Genomic DNA, 20320 nt, shown 5'->3' on the forward strand with positions numbered 1-20320 from the left:
CACTGAGGACACACGTAGTAGTCACATTTCGGGTCCTGGAGCCTAGAACGAGATTTGCATAAATAAATGTTGTAGTTGTTGCTTCGAGCAGCTCCTGCCTCAGAGCTCCTGCTGTTGTGGACTGTCCTTTCGTCCGTCCTTTTCGCCTGTCAACGTAAATTACGGCCATTTGATTTCGGGGCAATTACAACGCATTTTTGTGCAACAATCTCTCGTTCTTTGTGCCACATTGTGCCAGCCCCCCCCTTTTTGATTTATATTCCTTTCTTTTTTTGTGTGTCTGTGGGGGGGAGGGGAAGGTGGGGGCAATTTCAATTTCAGTTTTGCAACATTCGACATGTCGTTGAGAAAGTTAATTATGAGGCGGATTATCCTTGGACTTGTCTGCAGTGTCCTCTCGTCCTGTCGTCCCGTCTCCTGCTCTTTCTTTTTTTCTTCTTTCTTTTTTGACTATTTATTGCCCCAGTAGTATTTTGTGTGTTGCATATCTCTCTTTCTGTCTGCAGGACTTCCGTTGTTTGTCGCCGGAATCCATTGTTCCGTCTGTGAGCGAATGTTTGTGTGTTGGTGAGTGCCTGCGTCTGGTCAGGCGAAGGTTGCAACATTGTGGCACCACCGACCAAGCGAGAAGGTAGACAACCTTGGCCATGACAAGGACTTAGTTTATTTTTATTTTTATTTTTATTTTTTGTATTTTTTTTTCTGCTTTTGTGCTTTGCTTTCTTGAGGTTTTCGTGGGTATTTTTCAAGATTTTTTCTGCTGTGGTTTTCCCCGTCTAGATTTGCATGCCATTTTCCCTTCTTCCCTTTTCCCTTTTCCTTTTTTCTTGATTATCATTTGTTTTCGTTAAGCCCCGAAATGTCCAAGCGGCTAAGGAGCCACAGAGCCAACAAGTTGTGGCAGCTCATAAAAATGAATTACTTGCGTGCCCCCCCCACTTCCACTCCCAAGGATCCTTTCCGCTTTCTCCTAGTTTATCCAAAGCTTTTGCCTGGAGGATAGATTCCGGGAATAGCCATAGCTCCCCGGGGGGGCGGGATGATATATATTTATTTATGATTTGCGACCATATTCAAGTGACTTTTGAAAGAGAAAGCCATAATGTCTGAAGGAGGGAGAAGTTTCCTGTGATTTTTGGAGATACAGTTCGAGGTTTTACCTGGAAATAAACTATGAACACTGATATCTTGTATCCTTTGTAGATGCCACCCTCAAGTCCTTGGATTTGTACCTAAATTCCAAATAATTTCACATTAATTTGCAATCAATTGAGGAGGCAAAGAGCGTGCCTGTATTTGCCTCTTACATGCATGGATTTGCTTCTTTTGATTTACATGATTTACTTATCCTCTCGCTAACAGATTTTCCGCTTCGATCCCTCCCTCATCACGGGCTTTGCTTTGCACCCACGCAAAATTTCGAATTTCTTGGGATTTCCTCTCTTCCCTGAGACACTTTTTGCCCCAAACTGAAGCGGATTTTCTTCGTTCCAGCAGGGTTCTGGCGGCGCCTACCAAAAGATTTCCTTCCCCTAACAGGGCCAGGAGGCCTGTCAATACTCCACCGTTCGTACCTTTTGACCATTGTATGAGTCCCTGCAAAGTCTTATGCAAATGCCCTCCCTCTCGATGACGGACCCTCCGGGGATCCGATTGAGGAATGGACTGCCATTGCGATGGTAAAGCGGGTCCATTCAATCAAACGTTGACAGTGCCGCCTGCCTTGTGGCAGTCATCCACATCATCCGCATCATCCGTTGACGTTGTCATTGTCATTCGCAATCGGGTAGGAGGGGGCGGGGGGGGGGGGGGGGTGGAGTCTGTTAAAGCGATTTTATTTATGCAACGGCATGTGCTCGAAAGGAGCTCAGCTTTCGGTTTTTTTTTTTTGGGCCCTGTTTCTTAACCAAATTTCGAATGCAAATTTTTGCACGTGCCACGGACCTTCCCCCTGCCGGCGTCTTGGCGTCTTAACGTCTTGGCGTGGGCGTGGCAAAGAAAATCCTTCCTTTGGCTGCATTTAATTATTAAAATTTAATTTGGCCAATTCGTTGGCGCTCTCTGCTCTCTGCTCTTTGCACCCACGCTCTCTCAGCACAAAGAAGATTTCTCACACTCTGCTCGGTCTCCCTCTCTCTGTGTGTGTGTGGCTTATGAATATTATGTGGGCATACGCCCCGTTAGCCCGGCTTAAACCAATTGAAAATTGCAGAGGACACCAGCTTTTCCACCTCGGGGCAGGCTTTTGTCTTTCGTTTGTTGCCAAACAACCTGTTTGCATCCTTGAAAAAAAGGATACTATCACAAATTATGGAACTAAAATAGTTTTTCCCCCCAAGAAAGGGAGATTTGGGGCACTGAAGAGGGGCAAAGAGGAGTAGAAAGTGTGTTAACTCATCCGAGGACCAGCAGACAATTGTTTATTCCTGTTGCTTCCCCCCCAGCAACACTCTCTCCCCCCCTTTCGCTCCAGCTTTTGCTCTGTTTGTGGATAAATTTTTGATAACTTGCGTCACTTGCATTTTAAATGGAACAAAAAACTGTCGAGAAGAGAGCGAAAGAGAAAGTCAAGTGGCACTTTAAGAGAGCAACTAAGAGAGAGAGCAGAGAGAGCGGAGAGAGTGGTGAGAGCTTTGAGGGCGAGCTTTTGCCAGCACGTGCGAGCGACCACTGTGCTGTCGGCGAAAAGCGATTTCAAGTTCAAGTCTCGCACAAAACATTGAAAATCCAAGTTCAGAGGCGCTTCAAGGCTCGCACTCTCTCTCGCTCTCCCCCGTGGGAAAGCGTATAGCACTGTCTCCCTCTAATACCACCCCCTAACTCTCTCTCTCTCTCTCTCTCTCTCTCTCTCTCTCTATCACTCTCTGTCTCTTTCTAACTGCGTGTGCGTGTATTTTTGTGATTATGTAAGCAGTTCTTCTTTTGTATTGGTTTTATTTTTTAGTTACTTCTCTCCCTTTTTATTTTTTGAATATTTATTTTGGTATCCTTTGTTTGCTTTACTTATTTTTGTTTGGTATTCATGTATTTACGTATTTTTAGCCTTTTTAAGAGGTTATTTTTGTATTCACTATTTGAGTATTTATGGGTATTGTTTTTGTATTTACTTGTGTTTGACTAAATATTTATTTTTCTATTTTATTTTTTAGCCACTTTTTGAGTGCTTATGTATTCTGGCAGTGTTTTAGTATTTTTTTTGTAGTAAATATTTATTTTTCTATTTCATTTGCTATCCATTTTTTGAGTATTTATGTATTCTGGTATTTTTTCATTTTTTCGATATTTGTTTTAAATAAATATTTATTTTGCTATTTAATTTTTTTTCCACTTTTTGAGTAGTTATAAATTCTGGTATTTTTTCGTATTATTTTATTATGTTTATTTATTAAATAAATATTTATTTTGCTATTTAATTTTGTTATCCATTTTTTTTTTGGGTATTTATGTATTCTGGTATTTTTAGTGGTTTTGGTATTTTATGTTATAAATAATTTTTTTTTGTATTTGGTTTTTATATTTTTTTTTTATATTTCGGGGAAATATTTTTGTGTGTGTGTTTTTTCCCTGTTTCTTTCTTATGTGGTTCTTTTTTGCCCCCTTTTTTGCGGCAACAATTTTCAATTGCATTTTCTGCTGTTGCTTTTCCTGTGTTTGCTGTTGTTGTTATTTTCTGGTATTTATTTTTCATTTTCTTTGGAATTTATCCTCCGCTGGCGGCCATACTTTTTGTGATTGTTGTCTGTCGACCGCCGCTGCGGCTGCTGCTGCTGCCCTTCTCCCTTTGCATCGGGTGGACCTTGTGAATGGAGGTGGGAAGGGGAAAACACAGTAAACGGAAGGACGTTCGCCATATAGTTTTTGCTGTCCCTGTCCCTGGTTCTACTTCCTTTCCCTTTCTGTCCATTTCTCCTGCCCCCAAATAGATTTGGTATCCCCCCTTTCGTATCGTTGCCGGACTCGTTCTTTCGCTTTGAAACATCTCCTCGACTCTTTCTTTTGCCCCGAAACATATCGCTGTCTCTTTATTCTGTCCTTAAGCAACCACCCTGTATCCCTGCCTCTCGTCCCCCGTATGGCGTGGCTGCCACGCATATTTTAGCCAAGAATCCATAAACTTGTGTTCTGTCCTTCTCCGACAAAAGATTCCTCCTTCAGAAGAAGAAGACGAAGAAGAAGGAAGGTCTCATCTGTGTGCCTCGCATTTGTTGCGCATTCGAGATGAACTTTGATTTGGTTTCCCCAAGAGGCGTGCCCACGTCCTTGATTAGCTTTTGGTTTGTTGGTGTCCTTCGAGTGTGGATTCCATGGTGCATCCATTGATGGGAAATATGACTAAAGAGTACGTGGGATGCGTATGTGTTTTCAATACAAATCATGGGACATGGGCTATATTTTTAACCTTCATTCTGGACCCACTTCCTGCTGCCTCAATTCTTTGTTGGAATTGTGATGCTGCGACAATGATGCCGCTTGTCATTGGGGGTGTGTGGGGGGTGGGAAGCCGGCCCACAGGCACAGGAATACGACAAGGACATGGCCAAGGACGCGGACAGCCAGGAAATAGAGGCGACAGTCGGCTTTGGTAGCCATCACAAAATATGACTGAAGTGTTTGCTCATCAGAGAGCCACCATTTTGTTGGCACTTTTGCCACCGAGCTCGAGCTCCTTTTTGGGTCCCATCTGCAGCTGCTTTAAGGAGCTATTCTTTGGCGCTTTTTAGCAGCCCTGGCCCTTGTCCTGGCGCTCCCCTTAGGCCTCATCTAGACCTTCCTCTTGGGCCTCTTCACTTCGCTAATGACTCTGCCCCCCAAAAAATGACGGCTCGTGGCTGGTGGCTCCACTAATTTGCTGCTGCCTTGCCATTCCGGTATTAATTTAGCTCTCTCTTGGAAAATTGCCATTTGTGCGCTTTTCTTTCCACTTAATTACAATAATTCATCAACTTGTTTTCCCTCTGGTCTATAGAAAATGCGGCCATAAAAGGAGAGCCGCCACCCGCCACCCGCTACCATTTTGGCCCATCCTTTCATTCGCTGTTGTGTTTCGGGTCTGGGGTTTTTATTGTTCACAAATTGTATGCTTAATATCGCTATTGGGGGTGGTGTTGGGGGGTTGGGGGTTGGGGGGTGTGGGGGAATTTGGGGAAAGTTGCTTGATATTTGATTATTTGGTTTTGGTTTGTGGCTGCTGCATATTGCAAATTGCAGATTGCAGATTGCAGAAGGATGTGCAACAGGCAAACACAACCACAAATAGCCATGAGGCACGGACGAACATGGCCATGACCATGGCACATGGCACATGGCACTTGCAGCAGCAGCAGCGGCAGCGGCAGGGGCAGGGGAGTGTGTGGCAATGGAGGAACCATTTGCTGCATTGACGCACAAACAAACATCCATCCACTCCTGCTGCTCCCTCTTCCGCTCCAGCCGCAATATTCCTCCCTATGTGTGGATTTCAATCAGACGACGACGACGACGACGACGACTGTGTTGTGCATTAACGGAGCAGAGCAGAGCAGAGCAGAGCGGGAAACGGACGGAATCGGACGGAACAGGACGGACTATGACGAGGACCAATACACGGCAGGGACTCGATTGAGCCGGGCCAACAAACAGAGCAGGCACACACCAACACCCACCCACCCACACACACACACACAGAGACACCACAGCGAACGGAAGAGCGAGAGCAAGCGATAAGGAAAAGCTTTTGTCTGTTGCCAGAGAGAGAGAGAGAGCTTTTTTCTCTTTCATTCTTTTGGGTTCAGAGATGCTCTTGGGAATGAAAAGAGGAATATGATGGAGGAAATATCCGTAATACTTACGGGATAATATTCAGAGGAATACTGAATGGAATGGCTACAAAAAGAGCAACCAATCCTGAATATATTTCTCCATAGAAATGCAGAATATACCATCGTACAATTCTCTGTGAATTGTGAAAATATAGAATGAATTTTCGATTGAATTTTAAAAGGTTTCAAACAAAAAAACTTCCTTGAAATTTCGAGGATAAACCCCACTGAAATCCATCAAATTTATGGATAGAATGAAGGCATTGGATGTACCTGCTGTGGAAGAACCTTCAAATATCCCAGAACTCCAAGGACAGACAATTCCTAGGGAATTCTCGAAGGAATGTCAATACAAAATCGATCGACATGGAACGATCTTTGAACCACAATTTGAGGCATGGATAAATGTTGAAATCAGTGTTTCGAATGTGTGCCTCTAACTCCTTCAATGATTCAACTTTTCTCTAGTTTATCCTTTAGTTTGTGCTTTATTTTATTCCATAGTTTCTTCTTTGTTTCATCCCCTTATATAATGCGTTCTCTCTGGCTTCAATTTCAATTATAAACTTTTGTTAAATCTCCTTAATTATTCAATTTAAAGGCGACATTCTCTGCCCCCCATCCCTGCCCATCCAAAGGCTTGAAAAGTGTCATTAATAATTGCCTTGTGGCGCCATTGTCTTGCAACATTTTGTGGCTAATTGACAGGCCAACGTGCAGCAGCAGCGGCATTAGTGGTTATCTTTTAAGAGCGGATACACAGTCTCTTTCTCTTTGTCTGCCATTTGGTTGGTGGTGGAAAAAGCTCTCTCTTTTTTCTTATCAGCGGCTGATGCTGCCGCTGTCGCTGTCGCTGCTGCTGCTGCTGCTGCTGCCGCCTTTGGTGGTGTCGTCTCCACTTGTCTTGGGTGGCACGATGCGTCCTCTGTGTGTGGTTTCGCGTCGCTGTCGCTGCTTGTTTGCGCGCTCTGCTGTGCCGCCGCCGTAGCCATAGCCATAGCCATAGCCGTTGCCGTCGCCGTCGCCGTGTCATGAAAAACATTTGGACGGCTTCCGTTTGGCATCAGTTTGTTGGCAATTCTCGAGCCCGTCGGCCGCAACAGCACACAGTCCCCAAAGCACAAGAACCTCAAGAAACATTTGGACAAGAGACACAGCAGAGATCGAGCAGCAGCAGTAGCAGCAACGTGCAACGTGCAACACGAACAAAACATTCTCAACTAAAAAGCGCCACAAAAGACACAAGAAATTTGTATCAACAACAAATTAGCAACGAAACATCTGTGATGTGATACGAAGAATCCAACGCGACTTTTCGGTTTTTCATTGAGTTGTTTTTTCTCTTCCCCTTCCCCCCCCCCGTTTGAATTTTCCCTCGGATAACCGTCCCCCCAATCCACACCCCCCCAAAACGTTACTGATTTTTGGTAATTTCCTCCATCTTTTTTTTACGAGTTGCTAAACTGTGTGTGTTTGTATGTGTGTGTGTGTGTGAAAAAGTTAATTTAACAATTTTTATGTCCGCACCAAAAAATATGTGGCCTACGTTTTTATGATTCTTTTTTTTTTTTTTATTATTTCAATGCGAAAATAAATAAAATAATTCTCTCAGAAGAGAAGGAGAGAGAGAGAGAGTGCATCATAAATTTAAAAATTAAACAGCAAGTGCATTGACTCTTTCACCCCAAAAAAAAAAGTATAAAAGAAAAGAGGATCGGAGGCGGAGCAGCCGAAATATCCAAGGCACAAAGTCAAGGTGTTTTTCCACCCGACAATGAAAATCCAAAATTTTATTTTTTTTGTATGATTTTTTTTTGCTGTTGTAAACAAATTTGAGTGTATTTTTATGCGTAATTTATGCAAATGACAAACGAAATAAAATAAATGCTTAACATTTGTGTGCATTGAAATAACAAAAAGAAAAATCGTGAAAACGTAAGGGAAATTGTGCGTGAAAATGAGGCGTTTTAAAGATAGGAAAATCTTTGTTTGAGTCAAAGCTGATTCTCCTTTGGCTTTCAAAAGGTTTTTGACGAGAGATTTGCAGGAAAGTGTTACGGAATTGTTGTAGAAATTTGTGTTAAAATTATTAAATGTTCTTTAAAACTAAATAATAATACAAATTTCTTTAACAAATTTCTTTAACAAACTCCCTAGAAATCGAATCAAAATTACAACAAAATATTTCAACAATCTTTACTTTTTAAATAATTAATTTCCAAAAAATGCAACCATTTTCAGAGGTTCTAGAACTACAAATGGCTAAAATGTATTTTAAACTAAATCTATATCTAATGAAATGTATCTGAACATTTTTTAAATTTTTAAATTTCTTTGCCTCAAAAAAAACAAAGCTCTCTGAATTTAAACAGAAATTGGAAAATGCTTTCACCTGCAATTGTTATACAGAAATATATAAAGAATATTAATCTTCTTCACCCAATAATCCCCCAAATCACTAGATTTTCCCATTTCGCAATTCAATTCAAATTATCGCTCGAAAGCGATTGTTTTTCCTATTTTTAATATATATACTGTACGCTCTTTAATCGCATTAGTGGTAGATACTTGTCGAAAAGTTTGCCCCACACGCACAGAAAATAAATTCGAAATAATGAAAACAAATATTTGCTTTTTTGGAGCATCAGCTTTTCCTCTAACAGCCACACACAAACACACACACACATATATATAATCTAAGTCTTAGTGCCACGCCCCTCTTTGTTGGGAAATTGCCATTCAATTATAAGTTTTATTTGCGACTAAGAAAAGTAAATCACCGAAAATTTCAATTTGATTTCGAGGAGAATAAACAGGAAGGAAAGCCACTCACATGAGACATTATTCATGGGGATGTGGCATGTTGTGGGGATTGGGATGGAAAAAGTTTTGCAATTAGAGAGAAATTCGAAGCTCAATCGAGGGCCAAGATGAAGAGGGAGAGACAGAGACAGAGAAAGAGAGAGGGAGGATATAGATGTGTAAGGATAGAGGAAGTAAAAGTCGCTTCAAGTGGAAAATGCCACATCGTTAGCCGCTGCGTCCACTCCACAATTATTATTTACTTGGAGAAATTGTGTGCTCTGTCTACGCACCTGAGGAGAGGCACGTGTATCCCTCAGATACACAAATGATAACAGGGGCGAACAAGTAGCAAATGGCCATCGATATCCGGCAGCAGCAGCAGCTGCTGTGGATGCCATATTCTGGAGTGTCCTTCAGAGAGAGGAGCGAGAGGAAGCATTTGTATTTCCTCCAGAGGCTCTTTTGGGGTCCTGGAATCCCAATAGGGGGAAAAAAAAGCGCTAAGCATCGGCTTTTTTGTTGCTGCCACATGCCCAAGACCCCGCAAGAAGCTTACGTGACTTTTGTGGCATGCTCTGGCATAATTCTTTCTTCGCTTTCCATTTACCCGCCCCCGTGCAGCTTTTTGGGGGTTCGTGCAAGTGAAATTAATGAAGCAGTTCATCTGACACTGAATTGATTGGCTTATTGCGCAGGCAACTCGATAGCCCTGCCAGAGGCATGCCCCAGGCCACCAAACGAACACCAAAAAAGGAACAGCTGCTGCCAACAGCATCTCCCATATATATTGTGTATATATTCTTTTTTTTTTATATATAACTGTCGCCTAGGACAACGATTGAGGATAAGTGGAGTGCGATGACAGGACATTTCTCTGCTTGATTGCATGCCTCATTTGTCTCTGTTTCTGTCCTGCGACCCAGCATATGGAACAGAGAGCGAGAGACCAAGACAGAGACCTCTTCTCATAATTGAATTCCCATCGAAACCGCAAATAACATCAAAATTACATTATCTCTTTGCACTTTCCGTCTCTCTCTCTCTCTGTCTCTTAATTGCAAAACATTTCAGACATTTCAGTCACGTTTCAGTGGCAGCATCAATATGCCACAACACCAAGCCCAACCGACACTCAACCCCTCAATCCATCAATATTTGGCATCCAATAGCTACTCCTCTTTTTTTGTTTTTTCTTTTTTCTTGAGTATTTTGTTGTTGGCCTTCCTCAACTTTTTCATTCGCCTTTGAACCATTAATTTTTTGGTTGCCAAAAACATTTACATAATAGCATTAGGAATCGAGGCTTGGAGAGTGCTGCTGTCTGCTGTGGCATGCCTCGTCTCGTTCCCCCAGAGTCATTTGTTTGATTAGCAATTTCCATGGGGCCAGGGGAGGGGGCGTGACACAAACACTTTCGGGGAAAACCTCTAGGAAACGGAAAATCTCGTACAGAAGATTTAAGTATTTTCGATTATTTTTTATTTGTTTTTCTTTCAACACAGAAAGAAATATCCGAAAAGAAGAAGAGACATTGAAAAGTTACTATACAAAAAAAAAACCAAAAAGATACTAAACATTGTGTTTCCTGCAAATCTACAAAAAATACCACAAAAAATACCACAAAAAATACGAAATAAGAAAGGTATTGTGTTTCCTGCAACATCAAATCCAAATCTACAAAAAATACCAAAAATAATACGAAATAAGAAAGGTATTGTGTTTCCTGCAACATCAAATCCAAATCTACAAAAAATACCAACAAAAATACCAAAAATAATACGGAATAAGAAAGGTATTGTGTCTCCTGCAACATCAAATCCAAATCTACAATAAATACTATGAAAAATACCAACAAAAACTAAGATTTTAACGAAGAGGAAATTACAACGGAGGCATCTACTTAAACGGTTAACAAAACTCTTGCAAATTAATGTCAACTACGGGTCGGTTGTTCTACTATACAAAAGGATTAACTATAAACAAAACGTAAACTAAACAGCTAAAATACTATATATATATACCACATAATTATACAGATATACCAGATATATTTATCTACAAGCAAACAAAAAAAAAAGACAAAAGCAGTTAAAGAGGCTTTCAAACAAATAAACACTAAAAACAAAACATTAAATGTGAAAAAATTCAATTTTAAACAATAGAAATACCTATATACATATATATATATATATATAAATATTCAATAAAAATACCAAAAAAGAACGCTTACAGTTTGAACGTTACAAAAATACCAAATAAAAAGAAAAAACATATTTTTAAAAGAAAATTAAAAATAAATATTTAGCCAAGCAACAGAGCAACAAAGTCAACTAAATAGGTAAATATTTGTTAATTACAATACGAAACGCCAAAGCAGCAACAATAAAAGTAACGAGTAACGAGGAGCAAAACATATAGCAAGATAGCTAAGCAACGCTGGGAAAGAACAAAACTAAAACCAAAGCAAAACAAAGCAAAGAAAAGAAGGAACACAAAAGATACAAAACGCAGCAATTGAAAGCTTCCATTTATTGAAAAAAAAATATAAAAAAACACTACAAATACAAATACAAAACAGATATATATATATCCAGAATATATTATATACACACGATATATACTATATATACATACATATATATATGCATAAAAGTTACTATTTTCTATAAAATTTATCAAAGATCAAAGCTATATATATATATATACATGTTTGAGCCGACTTTGGGGCTATATTTACAACAATAAATAGATCTGTAATAAAAAGACATACAAATCAAATACCATTTTCGAGGCCACACAAATGCTGCAATACGAAACAGCCTGCAGTCATCAGCAGCAACAGCAACAGCAACAGCAAGAGAAACAGATCTTGCAACAAGAGCAACAGCATCAGCAGCAGCAACAGGAGACACTCCACAAGCAGCAACAGCAGTTGCAGCAGCAGTTGCGCCACCAACAGCTGCCACAGCAGCGCAAGCAGACCTACAAGGAGTACCTGCAACAGCATCAGCAGCAGAAGCAACAGCAGCTGCAGCAGCAACAGCAACAGGGTAGCAAACAGCCCGAAGTACGCATCTTTCGTGTGCATTATATCCGTTTAAATTCCAAAGACGGCGTACCGTCAATCAATCGCCAGGCGGCTGCTGCATCCGCCGGATCCGGGAATCAAAACGGTGGCGCCACAAATGGCAGCGGCAGCTCAACCAAAATGAAGACAATTGCCCCGAACATACGGCGGAGGCGACGCTGCGATAAGCATCACCTGGAGCTCTACTGCAATGAGACGACAACACCGCCGACAATGCCAATGCCCTCCAGCAGCCACAGCGGCCACACGAGCCACACGAGCCACAGTGGCCACAGTGGCCACAGCAACAGCGGCTGCAGCAGCACTTGCCACCAACTAAAGCCCGTGGCTGGAGGACTGCGGCTGAGGGAATGCATCACAGCACCGTCTACGGCCGCCAGCTCTCCAGTGGATGAACACATGTGCATACCGGCGCCGCCAATCACACCGCCGCCGGCCTTCCTCACCGAAGGATATAAGCGATCCAGCACATCGGTGTCCACCTCGGCCTTGCCCAGTGCCACAAGCAGCAGTGCCTGTGGCAGTGGCAGTAACCATGAGACGCAGACGCAGACACAGACGCAGACACAGACACAAACCAGGACACCCAGCCAGACGCAGATTCAGCTACAGAGACAGTCGCTGATGGCCACGACACCGATGCCGATGCCGATGCCAATGCCGATGCGGCAGCAGAAACCATTTCCAATTGTTGGCAAACTTTCAGCTGGCATCAGTGGAGCAAATGCGAGTGGAGGCGGAGGTGCAAATGGAAATGGTGGAAAGCCACGGACAACGGCCACCATAGCGGTAACATTGAACAGCGGCAGCAACAAGCCACGTGCCACGGTCAAGCGGAGTTTAGGTAAGCGATGGCAGGGGCATGGGGTAGGGGCATGGGGGCAGGGAGTTTAAGGAAGAAGGAATCGGGAATCCCCCGATAGAATCCGCCTCCAATGTATGCTATGAAACATGGCCGATGGACATTGCAACGTTTTATGGCCACGGCCATAAAGTGGGGGAGTGTGCCACAGTGCCACAGAGCCACAGAGCCACATAGCCACATAGCCACAGAGTGTGTGCCACAGTGTATGTGCCACAGTGTGTGTGCCACAGTGTGTGTGTGTGTGTGTGTGATGGGTGTGGTCAAGCCATAAAGACGACCAAATTGCAGCTGCGTCCAAAGAGGCGTGTTAACAAAATGGCTTGGGGACGGGAATGGGGATGTGTGTGTGTGTGTGTGGCGAGTGGCGTGTGCGATGGTGCCTTTGTGGGTGTGTGGGTGTGTGGCATGGTGTGGGCGATTAGGCTTAAGCTTGCAACTTTATTGAAAAGTTTTATGCTCCGAACAGCTCAACATTGACTGAAAGAGAGCGAAAGAAATGGGGTGAGTGGGGCAGCGAGAGTGGGGAGGGGAGGGCAGCAAGGAGATTGGGGATAAGAGGGAAACACTAAGAGCAGGAGACTGTATATTTGAGCTTAAATAAAGCTACAAAACTGTCGATCCATAACAACATTTAATGGTTTATGGAGAAAGTACAGAAAGTACAGAAAGTACTTGGCTTTAAAGTGAAAGTACGCTTAATGATTACCTAAATGTTTTCTTATGGACTGGTGTTCCCGGAACAAGAGACTCTGTAGAAAACACCTTTTTTAAACATTTTTCTCAAGGTTTCAAGGTTTCTACGAAGAATTTCCCCCCTCCATTTCATAAGTCTTTTGTTTTCTGCAGATTTTTGTATGATTTGGGTTTTTTTTTGGTTGCTGTACGGAATTGTATTTTTATGTTTCTTTTTTTATTCAATTATTTTTTTTTTTTTGTTATGTTATTATTTATTTTTATTTTTTTTTTGATTTAGTAATTTTTGGAATGTATTTTTTTTTAAATAATTTTTGTAATGATTTTTGTTTAAATAAATTGTGTAAGGATTTTTTTGTTGTATCCTTTTTATGTTTTTTTTTTGTATTTTGTTTCTTATATTTTTGTATGATGCATAATTATTTTTTTTTTTTTTTTATTTTTTTCTCATGTTTTTGTAAGATATATAATTATCTTTTTTTGTATGGTATACACATATCTATTTTTTTTTTTGTGTTATAAGTATATATTTATTGATTATATTTTTTGTTTTTTTATTTTTTGGTAATGTACATATATATAACATTTTTTTTTATTATTATTATTTTGTGTGTTTTTCTTTAACTTTCATTGTTAATTGTTGGTTTCTGTCGATGTTCCTATGTTCTATGGCCTTAAGGATTTTTGTAGTTTGTTCTCTAGTTTTATTTCCTGAACCATTGATGATTCCCTTATTTCTTTATTCCATGAAAAATCCTCTCTCACGAAAGAAGGTTTTCTGCCGCCACAAAGAAAATAAAAATAATAAAGAAAAAGTGAGGCAATCAACAGGACAGACAGCCAGGCAGGCACTTGGCCTGCCATTATTGGGTGGCCCCAACAGGCCAGAGATGTGTGTGGGTGTCGTCATGTGTGCCTGTCTGTCGGTCTGTCTGATACGCTGCTCTGCTCCATGGCGAAGGCGAAGAGGCGACTGCATATGCAAATGTTGAACATTTGATCGGAGGAGCCGCAGAGAGGAGTGGAGCGGAGCGGAGCGTCGAAAATGTCAATAAAAATAAGTGTCAATGCAATTGTCGCCTCCTTGCGTATCTCGATAGTTGATTGCATTTGCCACCGCTGTTGCTGAGGCCAGGAATTGCATATTGAGGAGGAGCTTCAGGCAGGAGAGGGCGGCAGGCAAGACCAGAGAGGGGGCAGGGGATCCAGATAGATAGACAGATGGTTGTATGCCCTTCGGGAGAAAAATGAATACCGAGAAATATTTTGGTTTTGGGTAAATTTTCGTCTCACATTTTTTTTGGTCAATTTCAAATTGGATTTGGAAAAGTTCTCTAATTTCTAGCGCAGGAATATTCCAAGGAATTATTACTTTTCTTGATTTCGGAAGAAATCTTTCCCCCCTCTCCATTCTTTGGCCAATTGATGTACCTATTAGGCTAATGATTTTAGACCATAAATTGCATAAGGTACGAGAGTCCCAGGCCCAGCCCCAGCCCCAGTCCCAGTCCCAGATTCTGTGCTGTCGGAGAGGCTTACATGAGTTTGCCAAAAAAAAAGAAAGAAAGAAGAAAAATCTGTGCGCAGAGGCAGGCCATGAAAGGCAGCAGCAGGGATTTCATAATAGATTGATGGAGAGAAGTGGAGGAAGGAGAAGTAGGAAACCGGGGCAAGAGGCACTACTGCAAGTAGATGAGGCAGAGTGGCTGTGGCAGTGGCTCTGGCTGTAGCAGAGTGCATGTTATGAAATATTCAATCAAATAAACAATTTTCAAGCCATAAATCCGACCAACAGTCAAGGCTTTCTCCCTCCCCCCCAGTCTCCCTGTCCGTCGGTCAGTAAGTCATTCCAACCGTCTGTCAGTCATTCATTCAGTCAAAGATAGAGTGAGAGATGAAGATCTTCACCTTTAGTTGATTTTTCTTCTTTTCGGGGCATTCATTTCATTATTAAATTGGGGGCCTCCTCTTTTTGCTGATGCAAAAAAAAGAAATTATTTGCCTGCACAATTTCCCGATCAAAATTTTCTTTTGCAATGACAGCGAAAGGAAAAACTTGTATATTATATAATCGAGCAGCTACCTATTAGAGGAAAACTTTGATGATGAAAAGAAAACCGTTAGCCAGGATGTCTCGTCGTTAGTTCTGGAGTGATGGCTGGAAGGTACAACTTTTGAGAGTCTCTCAAGTGAAGAGTTCATTTCTCTCATCTCCCATCTCTCATTTCCCATTTCCCATTGCAGTTCTCACTTTAATGGGAATTTAATTTGTACGATGGCTTTTCCCCACCCTCTTTCCCCCGCACCCCCCCGTTCCTTTTGTGTTTATTACACTTTTTGCAGCTTTTTCTCTCGGTGTTTGTTTCCAATGATTTCTGTGGAATTTCGTCTCTATTCTGTCTGTGCATTCCTGCATTCGTTTTCTGCGAATCATCTGCTGCATTGTGTTCTGTTGTGGCCCAACAGGATTACCAACAGGTAATCCTATTCCAACCGAAATTTTAATGAATGCGGCAATGGTCTGCCTGCCATTCAGTGTTGCACCAGAAATCCAATTCCTCTGATTCTGATTCTGTTTTTGATTCCCGGAAACAGACAACAGGCTTCATATCCGTTTGTACAGCTTAAAGGCATAATAAAGTCTAGATTTTCTCAAGGGGAAAACTGCAGCATTTGAGGGTTTTTTCGGGGGAAAACTGCAGCATTTGAGGGTTTTTTCGGGGGAAAACTGCAGCATTTGAGGGTTTTTTCGGGGGAAAACTGCAGCATTTAAGGGCCTCTGGAGGGGAAAACTGCAGCATTTGAATCTCTTCGGGGGAAAACTGCAGCATTTGAGGGTCTATTCGGGAGAAACTGCAGCATTTGAGGGTCTCTTCGGGGGAAAACTGCAGCATTTAAGGGCCTCTGGAGGGGAAAACTGCAGCATTTGAATCTCTTCGGGGGAAAACTGCAGCATTTGAGGGTCTATTCGGGAGAAACTGCAGCATTTGAGGGTCTCTTCGGGGGAAAACTGCAGCATTTAAGGGCCTCTGGAGGGGAAAACTGCAGCATTTGAATCTCTTCGGGGGAAAACTGCAGCATTTGAGGGTCTATTCGGGAGAAACTGCAGCATTTGAGGGTCTATTCGGGAGAAACTGCAGCATTTGAGGGTCTATTCGGGAGAAACTGCAGCATTTGAGGGTCTCTTCGGGAGAAACTGCAGCACTTGTGGGTTTCTTCTCTCTGGAGGGGAAACCTGCAGCAGTTGAGAGTGCCTTCGGGAGATACTGCAGCATTTGAGGGTCTCTTCGGGGGAAAACTGCAGCATTTGAGGGTTTTTTCGGGGGAAAACTGCAGCATTTGAGGGTCTCTTCGGGGGAAAATGCAGCATTTGAGAGTCTCTTCGGGAGAAACTGCAGCATTTGAGGGCCTCTGGAGGGGAAAACTGCAGCATTTGAGGGTCTTTTCGGGGGAAAACTGCAGCCCGTTTCGGTCTTGAGTTCGTTTTGCTAGCAGTCCTTAGGAGCGCATTAAAATCCTTTAAAATTGCACTTCAAGATGTTCGTTTCGGAGTGATTGATGCTTGAGGCAGCTTTTCCACCGCATTTCAATGCCTCTGCAGTGCCAGCACTTTCTTAAATTGAAAAACTCGGCAAAGAAGGGGTTTTTCTTCGTTCAATTAAGGACAAAACTTGCGGGGCAGAATGACCCAAAACGTCAACGACTAAAACCGACGAAGTTTTGCATTGAATTTTCGATTGAAAATTAATTGGCAATTAATTGGAAAGTTGCGGGTAAACTTTCGAAGAAAAGTTGTTGCATATACGGCCCCCGGCCCCCCGGCCTGCAGTGGGTTAAGGTCTAAGGGAATGTGTGTGGCATGTGGCATGTGCGGTGCATACTCGAGAGGAAAGTGAGAGCCCAAAGGAATCGCTGCCAAAGGCTGCCTGCAGCCTCGAGGGCAATTGCTAATGTGGCAGGGAAGTTTCCATTTGCCCCAAAGGGGGGGAGGAAGCGAAGAAGTGGATATGGCAGTGGCTGCCTCTGTTAATTATTAAATGCATTATGCGGGACGGGACTGTACTTTTGTGTATGCCACTTGTCGTATTTATTGTAAGCCAACTTTTCCACCAGAGGCCTTGGCTGAAGTGGAGCCTGGAGCCTGGAGCGGGCAGGCGGCATTATAATCCGCAAACATTCAACATTCGCCCCCACCAAAAAGAGTGGCAGAGTCATCATCGTGGAAGGGAACAAAAGGAGTGGCAGGAGTGTGGCATGCCCGTAGCTTTTTAATTGAATGCGTGACTTGTTGAAACTTTTTGTGATTTGCCACACAGAGCGAGACACTGATACACAGAGAGAGAGGGAGAGGGGGAGAGAGAGAGAGGCTAATATAAAACTTGCCACGTTAACAGTTTTTGGGCGGCGCTGTGGCTTTGGCTGTGGCATCCATAAGTCGATTAAATGAGCCAGCAAATGTGGCAAGCTTTTAATGAGAAATAACCAAAGTATTCCCTACAGAAAGAGAGAGAGAGAGAGGGAGGGAGAGTGTGGCAGCGAGGGGTGTCTCCATTAATTACACAAATTGTTTCGATTAACATTTAATTACATAAGTATAAGCCTCCGGTTGGGGGCCGGGGGCCGGGGACTGGGGTGGCAGTGCGAAATCAAGTGGATTTCGTGGTTTTCTTACATTCAAGTTTTGATCCTCAATCATTTATTAATTTGTTGTCCCTAACTTCATCTTTTATTAACATTTTGCCGTCTTTTTGTTCCCTTTTCAGGTGAGTTTCAATTTAAGAACCAAACTGCTGTCCAACTTAAGCGAAACAACGGATTTCGACTACAAAGCAAGCTAAGAATATGCGATTCAATATTTATATATATTTAACGAATGCAAATGTAGAGATATTTCCACAGAAAAGGAAATATATATTTTCACCTCGAGTGAATATTGACATTACTATATTTCATTACATATTAAATATAATTCCCACAAATTGAATATATTATATTTATTTTTAATTGTTTTATATATCGATTGAGTGAGGACTTTGCTAAAAAAGCCTTTCAATACATTTATAATTGGAATAATTGAAAATCAAAGTGATTTTCTATTGAATTTCCCTTTTTAACGAATATTTAAATTAAATATGAGGACTCTTCCTTTTACCATCCCATTTTTCTCAGAGTATAATTATTTTTTTTTTATATAAATTTTTTTTATTTATTTAATTGAAAATCAAAGTGATTTTCTATTGAATTTCCCCTTTTAACGAATATTTAAATTAAATATGAGGACTCTTCTTTTTACCATCCCATTTTTCTCAGAATATAACTATTTTTTTATTTATATATTTTTTTTTATTTATATATTTCTTTTATTTATATATTTTTTTTATTTATATATTTTTTTTAAATTTATATAATTGAAAATCAAAGTGATTTTCTATTGAATTTCTCTTTTTTACGAATATTTAAATTAAATATGAGGACTCTTTTTTTTACCATCCCATTCTTCTCAGAGTATAACTATTTTTTGTATTTATATATTTTTTTTTATTTTTTTTTATATATATTTTTAAATACAGTTTTTTTTAATATATTTTGCTTGAATAAATATATTTTTTTAATATACTTTTTTAAATATATTTTTTTAAATATATTTTTTTAAATATATTTTTTTTAATATATTTTTTTAATATAATTTTTTAAATGTATTTTTTAATATTTTTTTTTAATATATTTTTTTTAATGCAATTTTTTAATATTTTTTGTTGCATACTTTTTTTTTTTGAGAAATTGTATTTTTTATGATTTATATTTTTAAACATTTTTCACACTCTCCAAAACTAACGCTCACCTTTACGTTCTTCAAACATATTGAATGCTTTTTTTAAATCCTTTACTTTCCCTTTTTTCCCTTTTTATTCTCTCTAAAAATATCTTTTCCTTCCCAAAAAAAAGTCGTTTTCTTCTATTTTTGTTTTATAATCAATCAAAATGTGTCTCTCCTATGGCAATCAATTCAAAACGAGAATGCGGCAAAAGTGTAATCAATTATTGTGTCACGACAAAGTGTGGCCAGAAGGAGGAGGCTTCACTGTAGCCAGCCAGCCAGCCAGCCATCCCTCTGTCCCGCCAACAACTGCGCCTCGTGCTGGCCCTCCTGTTGATCATCTCTTGATGTTCTATGGTGGAAAAATGTAAAAATAAACAACGAGAAACGAGAGACAAAAGAGAGTGGAAGGAAGTCAAGTGAAAGTAATCTAATAAAATTCGGGGAGAACGGAAAAGCCTTTATTTATGATTTTCCTCACGGGGAGGGATAGGGCATGGAAAGGCAGAGGAGAACAGAAGATGGGGGGGGGGGAAATAGTAGAATACCGACACTCGAGGTATTTCATGTGGAATATCTGCTTGCAACACACTGTAGCTGCAAATGCAACTGCAACTATTTGCGAAAACAATTTCAATGAAATTACTTTCACCCACACACACAGACACAATTTGCAAAAAGCAGCCAAAACGTTGCATACTTATTTGGGGCAGCATTTAAATTGCCATTTTTGACAGTTCTCTAACCCCTCCACCTGCCCCCCAAATCTCTGCCTCTCTATCTCTGTCTCTCCTGTCTGTGGCAGGCCGCCTTCCCCTCCCCCCCCTCTCGTTGTTGTTGCTGCGGTTGTTGTCGTTTTGAATGCTGTTTTACATAACAATTCCGTGTGGCGCTGGCAGTTGGCCAGTAAAAAAAGTAAAAAGTAACCCCAAAAAATAACGAACCAAAAAATTGCATACAAAACAATGTTTGCTGCATGCCACGAAAATATGTAATTAAGAATCGTTTTCTCTGCGGATGCGAGGGGGCAGGGGCGCCAGAGCCTGCCACCAGGAGGAGTAGGCGGGGGCGGAAGGATGGGTCGAAACGCACTTTCCAATGCGGCACGTGGGCGCAGTCATGTGTGCGTCTGTTTATCAGCTCTTGCCGCGTCCTTGCACATACCAAAAAAAAAGCAAAAAAAAAAGCAGGAACAGAAAAAGAGGAGACAAAAAAGAGCAGAAAAAGAGTGGCAAAAAAAAAGAGAGAGAGAG

At 41.2% G+C, this 20320-nt stretch overlaps 1 protein-coding gene across 20 annotated transcripts in view; it reads left to right on the forward strand.

Moving 5' to 3' along the window:
- LOC108151647 (phosphatase and actin regulator 4) overlaps positions 1-20320 on the forward strand; it is a 108744-nt gene that overhangs the window by 62069 nt on the left and 26355 nt on the right. The window contains exon 7 of one of the 20 annotated variants that reach the window (XM_033387896.1): positions 18013-18194. The exons of 17 other annotated variants lie outside the window; for them this stretch is intronic. In XM_033387896.1, coding sequence (XP_033243787.1) covers positions 18013-18119 — 107 coding nt within the window. In that variant the 3' untranslated portion in view covers positions 18120-18194. Of the gene's footprint in view, positions 1-11248; positions 12536-18012; positions 18195-20320 lie in introns of those variants that run through there. 2 more of the 20 variants (XM_017280360.2, XM_017280364.2) reach the window with 2 other exon arrangements.

Source organism: Drosophila miranda, chromosome XR (genome assembly GCF_003369915.1).
Source record: "Drosophila miranda strain MSH22 chromosome XR, D.miranda_PacBio2.1, whole genome shotgun sequence".
Taxonomy (NCBI): Eukaryota; Metazoa; Arthropoda; class Insecta; order Diptera; family Drosophilidae; genus Drosophila; species Drosophila miranda.